The following is an 18,264-nucleotide window of genomic DNA, read 5'->3' as shown; positions in this document are numbered from 1 at the left end:
TCCTTATCCATTCATCTATTAATAGACACTTAGGTTGCGCCCATGTCCTGGTTATTATAAATAATGCTGCACTAAACATAAGGGTGCATATATTTGTGTTTTAATTTTCCCTGGGTAAATACATGATAGTGGAATTATTGGATCATATGGTGTTTCTTTTTTAATTTTTTTTGAGAAACGTCCATACTCTTTTCCACCGTGACTGCACTAGTTGGCATTCCCACCAACAATGCATGAGGGTATCTTTTTCTCCACATCCTTGACAACACTTTTTGGTTCTTGTCTTCTTGATTTTAGCCATCCTAACAGGTGTGAGGTGATATCTCATTGTGGTTTTGATTTACATTTCTCTGATGGTCAGTGATGGTGAACATCTTTTCGTGTGTCTATGGATGCCTGTATGTCTTCTTTGGGAAAATATCAATTCAGGTCCTCTGCCCATTTTTTAATTGGATTAATTAAGGTTTTTTAATGTTCAGTTGTTATGTTCTTTATATATTTCAGATATTAACTCCTTATCAGATATATAATTTGTAAATATTTTCTCCCATTTAGTAAGTTGACTTTTTGTTTTGTTGATGGTTTCCTTTACTGGGCAAAAGCTTTATTTTTATGTAGTCCTAATGGTTTATTTTTTTAAAGATTTTATTTATTTATTTGACAGAGAGAGACAGCCAGTGAGAGAGGGAACACAAGCAGGGGGAGTAGGAGAGGAAGAAGCAGGCTCCCAGCGGAGGAGCCTGATGCGGGACTCCATCCCATAACGCTAGGATCACGCCCTGAGCCGAAGGCAGACACTTAAAGGACTGAGCCACCCAGGCGCCCCCCTAATGGTTTATTTTTTTTCTTTCATTTCCTTTGCCTCTAGACATGTCTAGAAAAATGTTGCTATAGCTGATGTCTGTAAAAGTACTGCCTGTTTCTCTTATAGGAAGATTATGGTTTCAGCTATCACATTTAGGCCTTTAATCCATTTTGAGTTTATTTTTGTATAAGGTGTTAGAAAGTTGTCCAGTTTCATTCTTTTGCATGTAGCTATCTAGTTTTCTCAGCACCATTTATTGAAAAGACTTTCTTTCTGCCGTGGTATGTTCTTGCCTACTTTGTCATAGATTAATTGACCATATAAGTGTGGTTTTATTTCTTGGCTTTCTATTCTGTTCCATTGATCTTGTGTCTATTTTTGTACCAATACTAAACTGTTTTGATTACTGTAGCTTTGTAGTATATCTTGAAACCTGGGATTGTGTTACCTCCAGTTTTATTCTTCTTTCTTAGGATTGCTTTGGCTATTCAGGGTCTTCTGTGGTTCTCTACAAATTTAATATTATTTGTCCTAGTTTTGTGAAAAATGCTGTTGGTATTTTGATAGGGATTGCATTGAATCTGTAGATTGTTTTGAGCATTATGGATATTTTGATAATATTAATTCTTCCAGTCCATGAGCATGGAATATCTTTTCATTTGTGTCATCTTTCAATTTCTTTCATCAGTGTTTTGTAGTTTTCAGAGTGTAGGTCTTTCATCTCTTTGGTTAAGTTTATTCTTAGGTATTTTATTACTTTTGGTGCAATTGTAAATAGTGGCGGTTTTTTTAGTTTCTCTTTCTGTGACTTTGCTTTTAGTGTATAGAAATCCTACCAATATCTGGGTATTAATTTTGTACCATGACACTTTACCAAACCACATCTTCTTCACCAATTCATCAGTTGATGGACACTGGTTGCCTCCATATCTTGGGTATTATAAATAATGCTGGAATTAACATAAGTGTGCTCTTGTCTCTTGGATATAATACCTTCTCTTACCTCAGAAATATTCATTGCTCTTATTAGTTACAATTTCTTTGACTTCCAAATTCTGCTTTCTTCCCTGCACTATCTCTCTTTTCTCTGAATTCCTCTTTTCTATTTTCTGATATCTCTGTATTCCCCTTTTCTATTTCCTGGTATTTCTGTCTTCTGGCATCTCTATTTCTGGAGCTATCTGCTTAGCTTGACTACGCATTCATAGTAAGAGTAGGCACTGAAAAGCTGACAGGAAGAACAAACTAAAACCACAATGATATATCACCTCACATAGAGATAACAAATGTTGGCAAGGATGTAGGGAAAAGGGAACCCATGTGCACTATTAGTGAGAATGCATATTGGAATGGCTATCATGGAAAGCAGTATAGAGAGTCCTCAAAATTAAAAATAGAACTACCATATGATCTGGCAGTCCCACTCCTTGGGTATATACCCAAAGAAAATGAAAAAAAAAAGATCTCAGAAAGACACCTGCACTCTCATGTTTATTGCAGCATTATGTACAGTAGTCGAGATGTAGAAACAACCTCAGTGTCTGTCAGCAGATGAATGGATCAAAAAGTGTAATATATATATATATATACAATGCCATACTTAGTCATGAGTAAGAAGGAAATCTTGACATTTATGACACGATTGGACCTTGAGGGTATTATGCTAAGTGAAATAAGTCAGATGGGGAAAGACAAATATCATATGATCTCACTGATATGTGGAATCTTAAAAAGTCAAACACTGAAGAAACAGAGTAGAATGGTGGTTTTCAGGGACTTGGTGGTAGAGGAATTTGGAAGATGTTGGTCAAAGGGTACAAATTTCCAGTTATAAGATAAATTTGAGGTATATAATGTGTAGCATTTTGTTCCTGTTAACAATACTACATTTTATGAAATGTTCTGAGAGACTAGATCTTAAATGTTCTTACCATGACAAGGAAATAGTTATTAAGTGACATAATGGAGGCAATGCAAAGTGTATCAAATCAACATGTTGTATGCTTTAAACTTATACAATGTTGTGGTGCCTGGGTGGCTCAGTCATTAACTGTCTGCCTTCAGCTCAGGTCACGATCCCAGGGTCCTGGGATCAAGCCCTATGTCAGGCTCCCTGCTCAGCCAGAAGCCTGCTTCTCCCTCTCCCACTCCCCCTGCTTGTGTTCCCTCTCTCACTGTCCCTCTCTCTCTGTCAAATAAACAAACAAAATATTTTAAAAAAATAAACTTATACAATGTTATATATCTCAATAGAGCTGGGGAGAAAAAGCTGACAGGAAGACAGCCATACATGGGCAAGACTTGTCAAGGAGCGGATTTCACCCAATGATTAGTTCATGGAACACCCCTAAATGACGCTATCAACTCATTAGTCATGTCAGCTCCATTACATAGGAGTTGGTTAAAAGAACTACTTCTTTACTTTCAATTCTCCAAATAAATCATGAGCATGATTTTGTATAAGGTTGTTGAGTAAAAAACAAATTCAGAGTTAGGTAAGGAGAGACTTTATTCAAAAGGATTATTGCAAATGCAGGAAAAAAGACTACTGCAAAAGGGTAAACATTTCAACTTTAAGATGTACAAGTCTCAAAAGTCAGACAGAAAAGGGCTTTTCTTTCATGGGGAAGAGTGAACTAGGCTAGAAAGTATCAAGTATGGGGAAGTGGGCTGAAGGGGCTTGATCAGACAGTAGTACAGAGGATGTTTCACTATGAGGTCAGTTGAGGCTCAGGAAGGGCTGTTACAAATGAGGGTGGATAAAAATTCAGGGGCCTGGTGGAAAGAGAAAAGCTTAATTAACACTTACTGAAGGAACAGGCATTTTTTATAATAATTTTTTATTATGTTATGTTAGTCACCATACAGTATATCCTTAGTTTTTGATGTAGTGTTCCATGATTCATTATTTGCGTATAACACCCAGTGCACGATGCAATATGTGTCCTCCTTAATACCCATCACCGGCCTATCCCAATCCCCCAAACCCCTCCCCTCTGAGGCCCTCAGTTTGTTTCCCAGGAACAGGAATTTTGTTCAGATTGATCAATGGGAACAAACAATTAAGTTAATTATGAGACAAAGAATGGGAATCTCAGGGTTTATATCTGAACTTGTCATAACTAAATAAAGAGGGAATCTGTGAGTCTTTTCAAGGTTATATGGGGATAAGGGTTCCTTACAGTAAGCCATTCTAAAATACAAAAGGGCAGTGGGATCATTATTTGCCAGGATCACAGGGCTCAGACAAACTTCAGCATCTCTCTTCCATTCCTGACACAAACCACGTTCATATCGAAGTCTCTGAATGATGCCTTTTACTCCCACTTCTCTTCACCTTTTCCAGGCTAACTCCCACTCATTGTTCAGTAGCATGTATAGGTAACACCTCTCCTGAGAAATTTTCTCAAACAACCTCCCAGGTATAATTAAACATCATTGGTGTCTTCCCTTTATAGACTGAGCATGTGATGTCTGCTTAGTCCTTGAGGGCCAACTTGTGTCTTACTCATCGTTGTATCCTCAGCATATGGTTTGATGGCTGAGACACTGTAGGTGCTCAGTAAAGAGTGAATGGGCATGGGGTAGTTACCATAGCTGATTTTTAGAAATCGGAATGTTCTCATAAACAACAGAGAGACAGAACAATCCCCAGATCCTCTGGGTTGTTCAAAAGATGATGATCTCTCACTTGATCACCTGGCCCTCTACTTTGAGGATTCCTCAGTGGTCTTTTCATCAGCTAGCAATGAATGTGGAAGACAATAATTATTTTATCATCTTCTAACTGCTTTGGAAATACGCTTTCAGTAAAGGGGTAGAAAGTAACTTTTTAAAAATTGAATAGTTATCTTGCCTTATTATTTTCAGTACTGACCTAAGTCAATATAACTGATCACTGATACTAGTGCAAAATAGTTGAGAGGGCCTTTTTTCTAACTCTGAGAGTAAGAAGGATAATATGGGTGAACTTGAAAGAGATCTTCCTAGGAAAATGTAAAATTTTATACTCAGAAAAGCACAGTGAGTCTGGCAGAATTATAGAGTGTAAGGGGAGCTTGGAAATAATGTAGTTCAAGCCCTTCACTTGTAATTAAGCAAATTAAGTCTCTGACATGTGACATAGCAAACTTTACACAGAACCAGAAAGAAGCTATTTCTTTTATTTCCTGTTAGATTATTTTTCACTAAGCCAGAGATGAGTTTTGTTTGATTTTTGTAATGCACAGAATTCTTGAGCTACCATCTGAAAAAAAAGCATAAGAAGCTCTGAAGAATTTTCGCTGGGTGTTAAACTCTGGAAAATAGCCAAAAAAATTTTTTTAATGTAAATGCATTAACATACTATTGTTTAGTACACCAAATGAAATACTTCTGAATGTAGCAATCAGATATTGTGAAGAACTCATCTATGTTAAAACCATAAATCATCAATAGAAAGTGGAGGGAAATCTCTATTACTTGATGAGATGCAGCCTAGGGGCTCTTGTCTTCAAATGTCTTTATTAATGGATATTCAAATGATGTATCAGATGATCTCTGATTATTCTTACCCACTCTAGAAAGCCAGGCTAATCAATTCTTAAGTATAGAATTTTTTATTATAATAATATATTTTTATTATATTATGTTAGTCACCATGCAGTACAGCCCTGGTTTTTTATGTAAAGTTCGATGATTCATCAGTTGCGTATAACACCCAGTGCACCATGCAATACGTGCCCTCCTTACTACCCATCACCGGTCTATCCCATTCTCCCACCCCCTCCCCTCTGAAGCCCTCAGTTTGTTTCCCAGAGTCCATAGTCTCTCATGCTTCATTCCCCCTTCTGATTACCCCCTCTTTCTTTATCCCTTTCTTCCCCTACCGATCTTCCTAGTTCTTATGTTCCATAGATGAGAGAAACCATATGATAATTGTCTTTCTCTGCTTGACTTATTTCACTTAGCATTATCTCCTCCAGTGCTGTCCATGTTGCAGCAAATGTTGAGAAATCGTTCTTTTTGATAGCTGAGTAATATTCCATTGTATAGAATTATTTTAAGCTAGCAAAATATAATGAAATAATATTGCCCTGATCTAGTAAGTTTCCTGAGTGGCTGCTAAATTCTGTCTCTAGGGTAGCAGTTAGGAACCTTTCCGTAGAATTATAAGTCTTCAAACATTCACTTAGAGGGCAGGAATTAAGTAGTTATGAATTCTTTTATATGAAAAAAGTGGTGCTATACATGTACTACAGAAAGAGGCAGGGTGCCAACGTCAGATGTCATTGAGGTCCTAATTTCTCACAAGTCTACATCCTTCATTCAATAACCCCAATGGCCCTAGTACTCAAATCCAAGCTATTCTGCCCAGATAATGCAGAGAGTGCCCAGCCCTCATTTGGCATATCATTAGTTATCACGTGACCTTCATAAAATAGCGATCATCCTGAGGTGAGGAAAAGCAGCTCTGGCAGTCAGGAGCCAGCCTGGCACTAACAGCCAGACCTTGGTGTTCTCCTGTTAGACCACTTTACAGAGTACCAGCACCAGACAAGACTATTCTGTGTTCTTCATGAAATAAGATAAAAACAAGACCCCTGTGATCATGTCTAAACAAAGACCAAAAAAAAAAAAAAAAAGAATTGTCCAAACCAGAAAAATGACAAAACCTCCCCCCACTTTTTTTTGCTGCTATGACTATTACTTCTTTATCAATTATAGCCCCAATTATTTCTTTCACCTTCTAGATAAAATTATCAAGATATCCAATGATGGAATTCCCCTCATTGTGATAGCATTCAACCCAAAGAAAAATCCCAGTTCCTTAAACCCTACACAAAATCACCTAACACAAGCCCAAATCCCATAAGTTCTTTCTAACACCATCTTTCTGAGATTTTCCTTGTTGAAACAAGCAAATAAATTAAATCTTTTTTGACTACCCATATATTACAAGAGTCTTTGACTGATGGGCTTCAATAATCCTTTCAAATTGGTGAATGTACCACTTAACAGTTCAGGGAAAAGTTAAAAATCATTTTCTTTTCCAACGTGTGTGCTTTATTGAATAAATGATACTTACTATCTAATTGTGACAATCATCTTTCAGCCTTGAAGAGAATTGGAGGGAAAACTTGAACACCAAAACCACTTCACCAGGCCTTCCCACCTTTATTTTACTGACTGTCAAAGGAATAATGTTTTTCTAATGATTAGTACTCATGCTAGCGGTATTAATTTCTATTATATTGAAATTCACAAGCAATGCTTTCATTTGGACTTATTTTATCTACTGTTGGGCCTCCACTAATTTTATCCCACTGTTGGGCCTCCATTAGTTTTTATGATGATTTTAACCCCTAATTAGTTAATAGTATATTTTCATCTTTCTTTAATGGTGAAACGGAAGAGTTGCCAAAATCTCTGAAGACTTTGTTTTATTTATTGGGTCTGTGCTTTAGGGAAGGAATAACTTAGCATTTTGTAAGAAAGAGAGGATGAAGCTAGGTAAAATGAGTCCCAGAATTTTAACAACCCACCAAATACCTTTGGTTTGTAGGGGACCATATTCTCTGGCTGTTTCCCTTCTAGCAGCCCCCGGATATCTGAAATGTTAATAAGTCATAAGAAGTAGTGCAAAGACAAACAATAACCGTAAAATATAAACATTTCTTTAAGTGTGTTGCTTAAGTGGCCACTCCAGTCCTCAGAAAATTATGTAGTACTGTGACCTAAGAAGCAGCATACTCTAAGATTACACTTAAATGTGATGAAAATTTAAAATTTAAAAACCTGTGAGTTGGGGGTACCTGGATGGCTCAGTCGGTTAAAAGTCTGTCTTCAGCTCAGGTCATGATCCCAGGGTCTTGCAATCAAGTCCTGCATCAGGCTCCCTGCTCAGTGAGGAGCCTGCTTCTCCCTCTCCTTCTGCTCCTCCCCCCTCTCGTGCTTCCTCTCTCTCTCTCTCTCAAATAAGTAAATAAAATCTTGTGAAAATAAAGACTTGTGAGTTGAGAAGGGGGATGAGTGGACAAAATTGATGTGGACTACCTTATCAATTTCTTGGCAAGAGGAACTAGAATTAAGAATCTAGAAATGCTCTGGAGCAGTCAGGGAGAGAGTATATATTTGAAGAAAGATGAAAGAGGGGAAAAAGGTGATTTAATTTATTCCATCTACAGTATATTTAGTCCCTTTCTTGCTATGCATGTTTCTAAGCACTATGGATATGGGCAGAGAGGAAGAATTCCACAGCTTCGGCTCTCATGGAAATAATAGGAAATAGATATTGATATCACAATTGAAACAGGTTGAATGATAGCCCCCTAAAATGTATGTCTATGACCTAACCCCTAGAACTTGTGAACATGCCCTACTTTGGAAAAAGAGTTTTCAGATGTACTTAAGGATCTCAGAGGGGAGCATCTGGAATTACCCAGATAGGTCCTAAATCCAGTGACAAGTATCCTTAGAAGATATGGAAGAGAAGAAGACACCAACACAGATGAGAAGACAATGTAAAGATGGAAATGGAGATTGCGGGTGCCTGGGTGGCTCAGTTGTTAAGCATCTGCCTTCAGCTCAGGGCGTGATCCCAGAGTCCTGGAATCGAGCCCCACATCAGGCTCCTCCGCTGGGAGCCTGCTTCTTCCTCTCCCACTCCCCCTGCTTGTGTTCCCTCTCTCACTGGCTGACTCTCTCTCTGTCAAATAAACAAACAAAGAATCTAAAAAAAAAAAAAAAAAGAGGAAATGGAAGTTGAAGCGATGTGACCACAAGCCAAGGAATGCCTGGAGCCACCACAAGCTGGAAGATGCAAGGAAGGTCCTCCCCTGGAGGCTTCAGAGGGAGTACTGCCTGCCAACACCTGGATCTTGGACTTCTGGCTTCCAGAACTGTGTGAGAATATATCTCTGTTGTTTTAACCCATCTGGGATGTTGAAATTCATTATAGCAGCCCCAGGAAACTAATATGATAACTATAAAAATGAGATATAATTAAAAGTTCCATGAAAGCAGATACCAAAGGTACTTGACCTAAATTTGGGTGTCAGAAAAGCTTGTCAAGAGGTCATAGATAAAGATACTAAAAGAAGATACAAGAAGGTTAAATGGATTCAGACCAAAAAGACAATTTTAAGGGTAAATAAGAGAGAGTTACTTTTCTGTGCATTAAGATTTTATGTGTGCTAATATGTAATTAATATGACTATATAAATCAAATCAGACATTAGTTGACTACAAACTTGATATTGAGGTTTCTTACTTAGAAACCTGTTATGTGACACAATAAGTGCTTAATACTTTTCCAAACCAACAAAAAGTAAGAATAATTATAGAGTAGGACTCTCCTCTTTCGTGCTTCTGTGTTACTTCAAGCAGCTGGGAGGCAGGCCATCTGTTCCCAAGCTGAAAAACACCAGAAGTCTTCCCAGATCCACATGTAGGACTCACTCTGAAACTGCTGGGGGACAGTAACTGCACCTCCACCGATACCTGAACCAGGTATGTAATCAGCCACAGACCTAAAAGACAGGTGGATGCTTCATGAAGCCTGGACCTGGCCAATAAGTAAACACAACACAAGGACCAGAAGAGCTATGAAATTAGTGCCAGACTAAAATATGATATTTTTTCATTGCAAACAAATTATTTTTGAATTTTGAATCATTTATCACTTAATGACACTTGTTCACCAGGTGCTGTTTAAAGCATTTTATAGGTGTTAGTTTAAGCCTAACAAATCTATAAAATATATAGTATTTATAACTCCATTTTATAAGGAAGGAAACAAGCACAGAGAACTAAAGTAAGTTGTCCGGAGTCACACAGCTAATAACCAGCAGAACTGGGATTCAAACTCATCCTGTCTTGAGTTCCAAAATTTATGCTCTTAATGACTGCATTTTCCATAGTCTCTATAATCCCATAACAATAAACAACCAGGAAGCATAATTATCATCTTCATTTTACAGATGAAGAAAGTGAGGCCCAAAGAGATTAAGGAACTCACCCTATATCACACAGATGCTAACTGTGGAGAGCCTAAATTTAATCGTAGAAAGTCAGACTCTGTAGAGTCCGGGGAATTAACCAGCAGGCTACAGTGGCTTCAGATCCAGCTGTTTGCCTTTGCTTTAGGAAACAGTCCAGCCTTGCTCATCTTCTTGGTTTATTTATTGGTTCCTCTCCTCCTTCAAGCTGTCTATAGGTTTTAATGTTTGAATAAGAGAATCATCTCGTCATAGCCTTCATTTTACTCAAACACTCAAAGTAGAACTTTTTCTTTACTGCTTCTGGCTTTTATTTTCATATGCTTTTCAAAAAGAAAAAATAACAAATAGCTAATATTTTTTAAGATTGCACTATGTGCCAGCCTCTCTGCTGTGTGTCTTACTTCTATTTTTCCATCCTACAGAAGTCTGTAGGTAGGTTTTTTAATTTCTTCACAGCACAGATGAGGAATTTGAGGCTCAGAAATGTTAAAACCTCCCCTGAAGTCATACAGCCGATGCTACCAGAGCTAGTATTCCAGCTCAGGCCCTCCAGATTCCAAAGTCCATGCTCTTGACCACACACTGAATTGCCTCCACCTCTTTTCTTTTCTTCTTTTTTAAGTAGGCTCCATGGCTAGTGTGGAGCCCAACATGGGGCTTGAACTCACAACCCTGAGATCAAGACCTGAGCTGAAATCAAGAGTCAAGACACTTAACCAACTGAGCCTCCCAGACACCCCTAAATTGCCTCCACCTCTTAAATAGATCTGACTATATGTGACTGGTAATCATATGAGGAAAGGAAAACATGGGAACAACCACCAGGTTCCAGGGCCAGAAGTTTCCAGAAAGGAGCCTCCTTTCCCTGGAATATCAGGTGACTTTACAGCAAAGACCTGTAATAGTTGACACACAACCTGAGACCATCCTGACAAGATTACTGATCCTTCGTTGTCATCATTGTAAAGCATCACTGAGCTTTGCTGTTCAAAGACAGTTTATCATCTGACAGTTTATCATCATCTGGATGTGATCAGGCCCTAAGGAAATGATGGTAACCTGCCCAGAGTGGGCTGATTTAATCTTTGAAATACCTGCATATTAATTTATAGGGCAAATAACCCCCAACAGGAAAGACCAGAGTACGAGACCTGCCAACCAGATCTTCTCAAACACTAAGTCAAGAAGTTGGAAGTTGCTTATTTTCTCAGCAGATCCCAAAGACACCTAGTCAGTAAATACGGGCACTGGAGTTAGGCACATCCTGTGTCACCATTTTGGAGCTGTGCATCCTTGGAAAATTGACTTTGCCTCTATGAATCTGAGTCTTCTCATCCATTTTTTTAAAGATTTTATTTATTTGAGAGAGAGAGCTTGGGAGAGAGAGAGATCACAAGCAGGGGGGAGACATAGAGGGAGAAGCAGGCTCCCCACCAATCAGGGAGCCTGATGCAGGATTCAATCCCAGGACCCCAGGATCATGACCTGAGCCAAAGGCAGACGCTTAACTGAGTGAGCCATCCAGGTGCCCTCAATTCTTTAAATGTATCTACCATTAACTCCTACCTCAAGGCATTATTGAAAAGATCAGAAATATGTATAAAATAGGGGTACTTTACAAATCTCACATGAGTATTACTGTCCCTTATATCTTGATATAGGCATGTGACTGCCACCCAGACTGAAATACCCATGTTACATATCCACGCACGCTTTCCCCAAAATTTTGCTGGAGAAAAGCTGATAATTCAGTTTAACTTATTTTCCTAATATCACAACAGAACACAATTCCTGATTTTGCAAATTATTTTTGTTAGTTTCTTGCTTTCTGATGGCCTGTTTCCTAGGAAGCTCTCTCCAAGTCAAGCTGTGGGTTATGTCACTTCCATGGAACCTCCCTACAGGGAAGCAACTCTCTTCTACAGGATGAGGATTCTTATTTTAGCATGCACCCTAGAAAATGACACCTAAACTAATTTCCAGAGTGGTTCTTCATATTATTTCGGGTTCTGATGGCTCTCTACCCTCCAAATACAGCACTATTTCCTCATCTCTACTGGCATTAAGGGATGGCAGCAAACCTTAATATCAAAAAGCTATCTCTGTAATGGGTTTAGAGGCAGGTCTCAAAGATGATTAAAGGATCAGAAAACCTAACATATAGAGAAAAGTGAAAGATACCAATGCACTTTATCTAACAAAGGCAAGAAACCAGCCATCCCTTACTGAAAAATGGATCAAGAAAAATTGAAGCAGTGTTGAAGTGTAAGGGATCAAGAAAAACATCTGCAGTCTTCTTAAATGTGGATATGAGTTACCATTAGGATGTTGTCAGCTCTCCTCTTTTGGTGACTTGAAAGATGTGGCTTGCGTACATCTATTGGGGACAGGTTTGTTCAGTCCTAGATGTATCCTTGCCCAAGGGCTGACAGATGGATCAAATGACCTCTCAGCATCCCTTCCAGCCCCACACTTCTGTTTTTCTATGACTGTTGGACTACCATGTTAGCTGAGTCATATTTGCCCTTGCAACTTAGAGGAACAGTCGGCTGCTTAAACAAACAAACAAACAAACAAACAAAACAGGTAGACTCTTTATCCCCAAAACAAATGCCTCTCTATCCTGTTCAAGATTAAATTATCCCACCAGAGGTGTCATTTCCTTGAGTCACAAAGTATTTTTGGTCTTCTAGAGTTCCCTAACAGAATGGAGACACTGACACCTAAGTGAAGATCAAGTAACTAAATCTTATCAGAGATCAAGGCCCTGTAACAGACTAAGGCTGAAAATGCAGGAAGAGAAGAGTCCCAAACACAGAAAAGACAGAGACATGACTGTAAAGGCAAACTGGGCCTAATCAAAAACTGTAGATAGAACTCTCTTCCCTCCCAGCTGAGTTTGGTAATTCTTTCAATGAATGTGAAACACTAGCTATTGGTTGTGAAGCACTAGAGAAGGCACTGGGAACACTACAGTAAGACAAACAGACACGGCTGGCTCCTGTTTTCCTGCAAAACACTGAACATGGTGTGAATGTATAGTGACTATTACATGGGGTCTACACGTATGCGACAGTGAGTTGCTGATGTACACAAGGCACCATGCTGGGCACTTGAAAAGAAGTGGTAACCAAATGGAGCTTACATTGCGATTAGATGAAATTAGGGAATGAAAAAGAAGCACGAGTTGCTCTGAGAGCTCTGACAAGACTACCCTAGCCGAAAAGTCCAACCTGAGGAAGGGATGTCTCTATTGCCACGTGAAGGCTGAGTAGGAATTTGTAAAAGGTGTATGTCGGGGGAGGAGGAGATACCTGGAGAGTGTTCCATTTCAAGTTACCAAATGTTGCCACGCTACCATAGTTTGGTTGTATAGTAAAGTAAAAGGTAATTTATATCTTTCTTTCTCATATTCAAGTATTTGTGTAATAATTTTCAAGAATATCAAAGTCATACTTTAAACTATTTTATCTAATTTTTACCTGATGGCTTTAGTGTATGTTGGTCTTTAAACTGTTAGTTATAAATTATGATCAAATTCCATTATGGATATGATGTAATTTGGAGACCTAATTCAAAACGAAAAAAGAGTTTTACCCTGCTGATAAAAGCATTGAGTCTAAGTCCAAATGTGTTTGGTGTTTCTGAATGTAAATAAGATGACATGTTTCACATTGTGACACAGATCTTTCCCCACCTGCACGGAATATGAATTATAGGTTGGTTCCTGCACTACAGGTGGACCTGTGGCAGCCCAGCAGTATCTCCTATGTATCAAAAGGAGCAGTTACTGATGTCCATATTCCCCAAAATGGTTCCCAAGCCCTGTTAGCGTTCTTACAGGAAGCCAACATCCAGTACAAGTAAGCATTCTTTTTCACTTGCTTAATTCATTACTACTAAACTGAACTGAATGAGAGCTCTATTCAGGTTATTTACTGAGTACCTACAACAGCATTTCTGGTACTATTTTTCAGACTGCAAAAACAGCACCTTTGATGAGCTTATTAGTGTAATGGGGGAGGGGAGTAGAACCACACTGGCATATCATTTCACCATTACCATTCGGTGGTCGGTATAAACACAGGAGATCTTTTCTGTGTGAGGAAAGGAGAGCCGCCTAGCGATACCTAGAAAGTGGGTAGGAATGCAGAAGCAGATAAAGCTTTCTGCAGGAGAAATGACAACTAAGCACAGGATGAGCCTTGGGACTTGCAGGCAGAGGGGACAGTGCAAGCAAAGGGAAGAAGCAGTATAATGCCTGTCTGGGGAACTGAAGTGGTTGAGTGTTATTAGTGTACAAACACAGGGAGTAGAAATAAAGATGCTGGAGAGGTTGAGGGAAGACAGCATTGTGGGAAGTCTGTTGTGTACAGGGCTAGGAGCTCAGACTATCTAGTGTGTGGTGCTACACACTTGGAGGATGTAACCAAGGGAGCCAGGTGTAACTGGGGTGAAGGGGCAATAGGAGACTACAATAATAGTCCAAGTAAGAGGTTGCGAGGCCTTGAGTCGGGACCAGAGTAGTGCGATCAGGAGAGTATTCAAAAAAATAGTTAATAGGCAAAACCACCTGCACTCTGAACTTGGTTGGATGTGGGGAGGAAGAAATCGAGGACAGCCCCAAATCTTCTAGCTGGGGCAGTAGAGTAGATAGATTCAAGTAGATTTCGATATCTTGAAGTATTTGGTTTGGGTTGTTTGTGGTTGTTTTTTGTTTTTAAGGAATAGTTAAGTAGTAAGAATGGAGCAAACAGAAGATAGTCACAGGAGTCAAAGAAGAAATGAGAGACTCTCAAGAGGGAGAACATTAGTGGTGCCAAGTGGTGCAGTAATATTCAGCAAGAAAAGGACTGACCAGTTTCCTTTGGATTTGGCAATGGAAATTGTGTTGGTAACTCTCATGTTGGGATGTGGGATTAGATTGTCAGGAACAGAAGACAGAGACAGAAGTGAATAAAAGGTAAGAATGTGGAGAAGCAAAGCAGACTACTGCTCTTAGAAATTAAAATAAGGAGAGAGGTAGAGAATCAGGAGTGACTACAAGGAGATGCAACATCAATGACTGCTTGAAATTTGGGAGGTTAGGGAGTAAGGGGGCAATTTTGGTATGTCTGTAGGCTGAGGGGAGGAACCAGTGGGGAAGGAGACATTGATGGTGCAGGTTAGAATGCACCAATGGAGGGATGGGTTTGAGCCCTAGGAAGGATACTTATCCAGTAAGACTGAAGAGGTAAATGTGAGCATAGTTAAGATTATAAAAAGGAGAGTCAACAACTTGAAAGAAATCATAACTAATGGCTAAATTTTCTATATGGACTAGGAAGCAAAATAATCTACTGAAAGGGAAGAAACAGGGGCTGAAGAAAGGTTACCAAGAGAAAAACTGGGTAAGAACCAATAAAAGTGGTTGTTGAAAAGAAGGGAGATTGTAGTGCTCATACAGAGTTGAGGTTTTGTTGGGTTAGGACCATGGAAAGGTCAGGATGGCAAGGAAGTTGAGGTTTCTAGTGGGAAACTAGCTCAAGTATTCATCCATGGTGCCAAATCTGGATAGCAAAGGAGAAGAGTCTAGGAGGAATGATGGAGTCAAACGGAAGAATCAAGAAGGGTATAAGCATCTTTGTATTGAAAGCAGATATAGCATGATTGAGGCAAAAAAGAAACAGAAGGAAGAAAATTTTGACAAAGTGTAGGCTGAGATTAAGAGCCCTGGTATAGAACATTTATGGCTGGTGACAAGATTCAAGGGATAGTCATGGAGGATTTGGCTAAAATGGAGTATAAATCACTGAGGCTGATGTAGTCGAGAATGGATGGACTAAATCACCAGAGAATCAACACAGCAGTTTTGAATCTCCTTGGGTGATGGCAAGATTAGAGATAAAGAGACAGAATGTGCTCCTGGGACAGTAATTTCAGAGTACCCAGGACTTAGAGGAAAGAAACAAGGAATGGCATGATGCCAAAGCCCAAATGGGCTTTTTCTAGAAGTAGATTGATGGGGAAGGAGAAATGGGGGTTTGGAAGAATGCTGACCTCCTTCCCTTCTGATCCCACGATAGGTGGAGTGGCAGAAGAGAAAGCCACAAAAGAATCTGTCTTTGAGAGAGTCCAACTTCTGCCAGGGCAAGAATATGAGAAGAGAGAGTTCTCTGAAAAGATGAGAATATAGGAAGTATTTACAGTGAAAGCAGGCTTCCAGCAGGCACAAAGGAAAAGGAAGTGGTGGAGTGATGAAGAACCAATGCAGGATCTGAGGGGAGAAGGGCAGTGTAGTGAATTAATGACATGGGAAGGAGTGACATACTTTCACTTGGAGACCTAGGATTTCAGGGCTGAGAGGCATGATCGTAAGTGACTAACCTCAATTGCTCCAACTTTTTAGCAAATGGTTGTGCTGTTAAAACTGGCAGGAAGATCCCTGATGATGTCTGGTAAGGCCTGGGATGGGCTCGTGGCCCTGTGAGTCAATGGTAAAAGCCTTAGCCTCTGGAAGGCTGAGCCACAGCGTGCAAAGTAGCAGTGACGTTCCTCCCTGGTCCACACAAATACTTCCCTGCCAGAAAGATAATTACAGCCTTATTAAAGTACCAATATGCTTTTTGCAGAAAGGTATTTTATCTGTGCTTCTAGAACAGGGTAGAGTCACAGCTGTGCATAAAACTATTGTTCATATTGAACACATTTTCGTCATCACTCCAACTTTGAAGGCGTGCTTTGATTCTCTGAATGCCTGGAAGGAAGGAGCTTGGTAATTATATCTATAGGTGCTCAGCAACAACTCACGTGCTTCATTAATTATAATTCAGTAGAAGGGAATATACCAGTTATTTTAACAAGTCTCTATTTCCTGCCTTTAAATATAGGTCATGTGGAACTGATATAGAATAAAATATCACACTTTATGTCACAGAGAATGGAATCTAAAAAAAATTAATGTTTTAAAATCAGTTGTCTCCTCATGGAGGACAATCATTTAGAATTATTCATTTTTTGGTCCCAAGATAATAACACATAAGAGTCAATTAAATTCCACAGGGCAGTAGGTAGAGATCATTTTAATTGACTTTTATTATTATAGCCTGGGGTATTTTCAAAAGATTATCATTAACTCTGTACAACTATACATAATATATAGCCGTAGCCATCTTTGAGGCAAAGATAATGTGACCCCGTGTGTCTAGCCCCTAGGTAATCATCCCCTCTCAATGACATGACAGATGAGATGACTCATTCTCTTATAAAAAATTGAATCATTTTATAAATTAAATACCTGTAAAAACTGGCAGTAGAATTTCAAATTTCGAGCCCCCCTCACCCACCCTGGAAGCTTTGGGGGGGTGGTTTTATACTGAGTGTTGACATCACTTGGAAAGTTCTCGATAGCTCTAGTTACTACCCTACGAGTGTATGCAACTAGGATAGGAATAATAATCAGCCATAAAGGACTAAGAAAATACAACACTTACAAATGCTATTGGGCTCCTTCTCATCAATCTGCTGGTGTTGACTACTTGACAAGGAAAATGGCACTAGAACTGTCACACCACAATTATTTTAATTTCCAGATTGGTCTTTTAAGGCCTGTATTAAGATACGGTCTAGTTATTGAACAGAGACCTGTATTCGTTTGCTAGGGCTGTCATAACAAATACCACAGACTGGCTGGCTTAAAAAGCAAAAATTTATTGATTCATGATTCTAGAGGCTAGAAGACTGAAATCAAGGTGTGGGCAGAGTTGATTCCTTCTGAGGGCTGTGAGGGAAGGATCTGTCCCAGGCCTCTTCCCTTGGTTTGTAGACAGGACAGCCATCTTTGCCTCTTCATATCTTCCCTCTATGTGTGTCTTTGTGTCCTAATTTCCCCCCGTTTTTTAAAATTGTTGTAAAATATATAGAACATAAAATGTACAATTTTAACCATTTTAAATATACAATTCAGTGACATTAAGTACATTCACATTATGCAACCATCAGCACCATGCATCTCTAGAACTTTTTCATCTTCCCAAACTGAATTTTCTCTTTCTATAAGGACACCAGTCATATTGGATGAAAGTATATCCTGGTGACCTCAGTTTAATTACATCTGCAACAGTCCTGTTTCCAAATAAGGTCACATTCTGAGGTGCTGGGGGTTAGGACTTCAACATATAAATTGGGGGGCTGAGGGACACAATTCAACCCATAACAGGTCCCCAAACACAATGGCTTAAATCAAACAGAATTTACTTCTCCCTAATGGGATGGTCCAGAGGTCCAGAAGCTGTTCCAGCCACCACTGTTGTTACCATGACTACCTCTAGGGCTGTAAAGCTGGCGACTAGACAGGGGAGTGCTGAGTTCAGCAACTCCAACTACCTCTCAACAGTCATGTCTCCATGACCTTGACATGGCCACAGTAACAGCAGGAGAGCCACCTCCACCTCCGCCTCATTCTTAACTTCCTATCTTACCAGCATTTACAAATCTGTA

The 18,264-nt window shown here is 39.3% G+C and overlaps 1 protein-coding gene across 1 annotated transcript in view; it reads left to right on the top strand.

Annotated features, from left to right (window-relative positions):
• Positions 1 to 18,264, top strand: part of LOC103681273 (carboxypeptidase A6) — a 284,439-nt gene that overhangs the window by 233,137 nt on the left and 33,038 nt on the right. The window contains exon 3 of the mRNA XM_040625646.1: positions 13,525 to 13,649. Within this exon, the coding sequence (XP_040481580.1) occupies positions 13,525 to 13,649 (125 nt within the window). The remainder of the gene's footprint in view (positions 1 to 13,524; positions 13,650 to 18,264) is intronic.

The sequence above is a fragment of the Ursus maritimus genome, unplaced genomic scaffold (genome assembly GCF_017311325.1).
Source record: "Ursus maritimus isolate PB19 unplaced genomic scaffold, ASM1731132v1 scaffold_9, whole genome shotgun sequence".
Taxonomy (NCBI): Eukaryota; Metazoa; Chordata; class Mammalia; order Carnivora; family Ursidae; genus Ursus; species Ursus maritimus.
The sequence above is the reverse complement of the archived record's forward strand: the minus strand, read 5'-3'. Positions and strand labels throughout refer to the sequence as shown.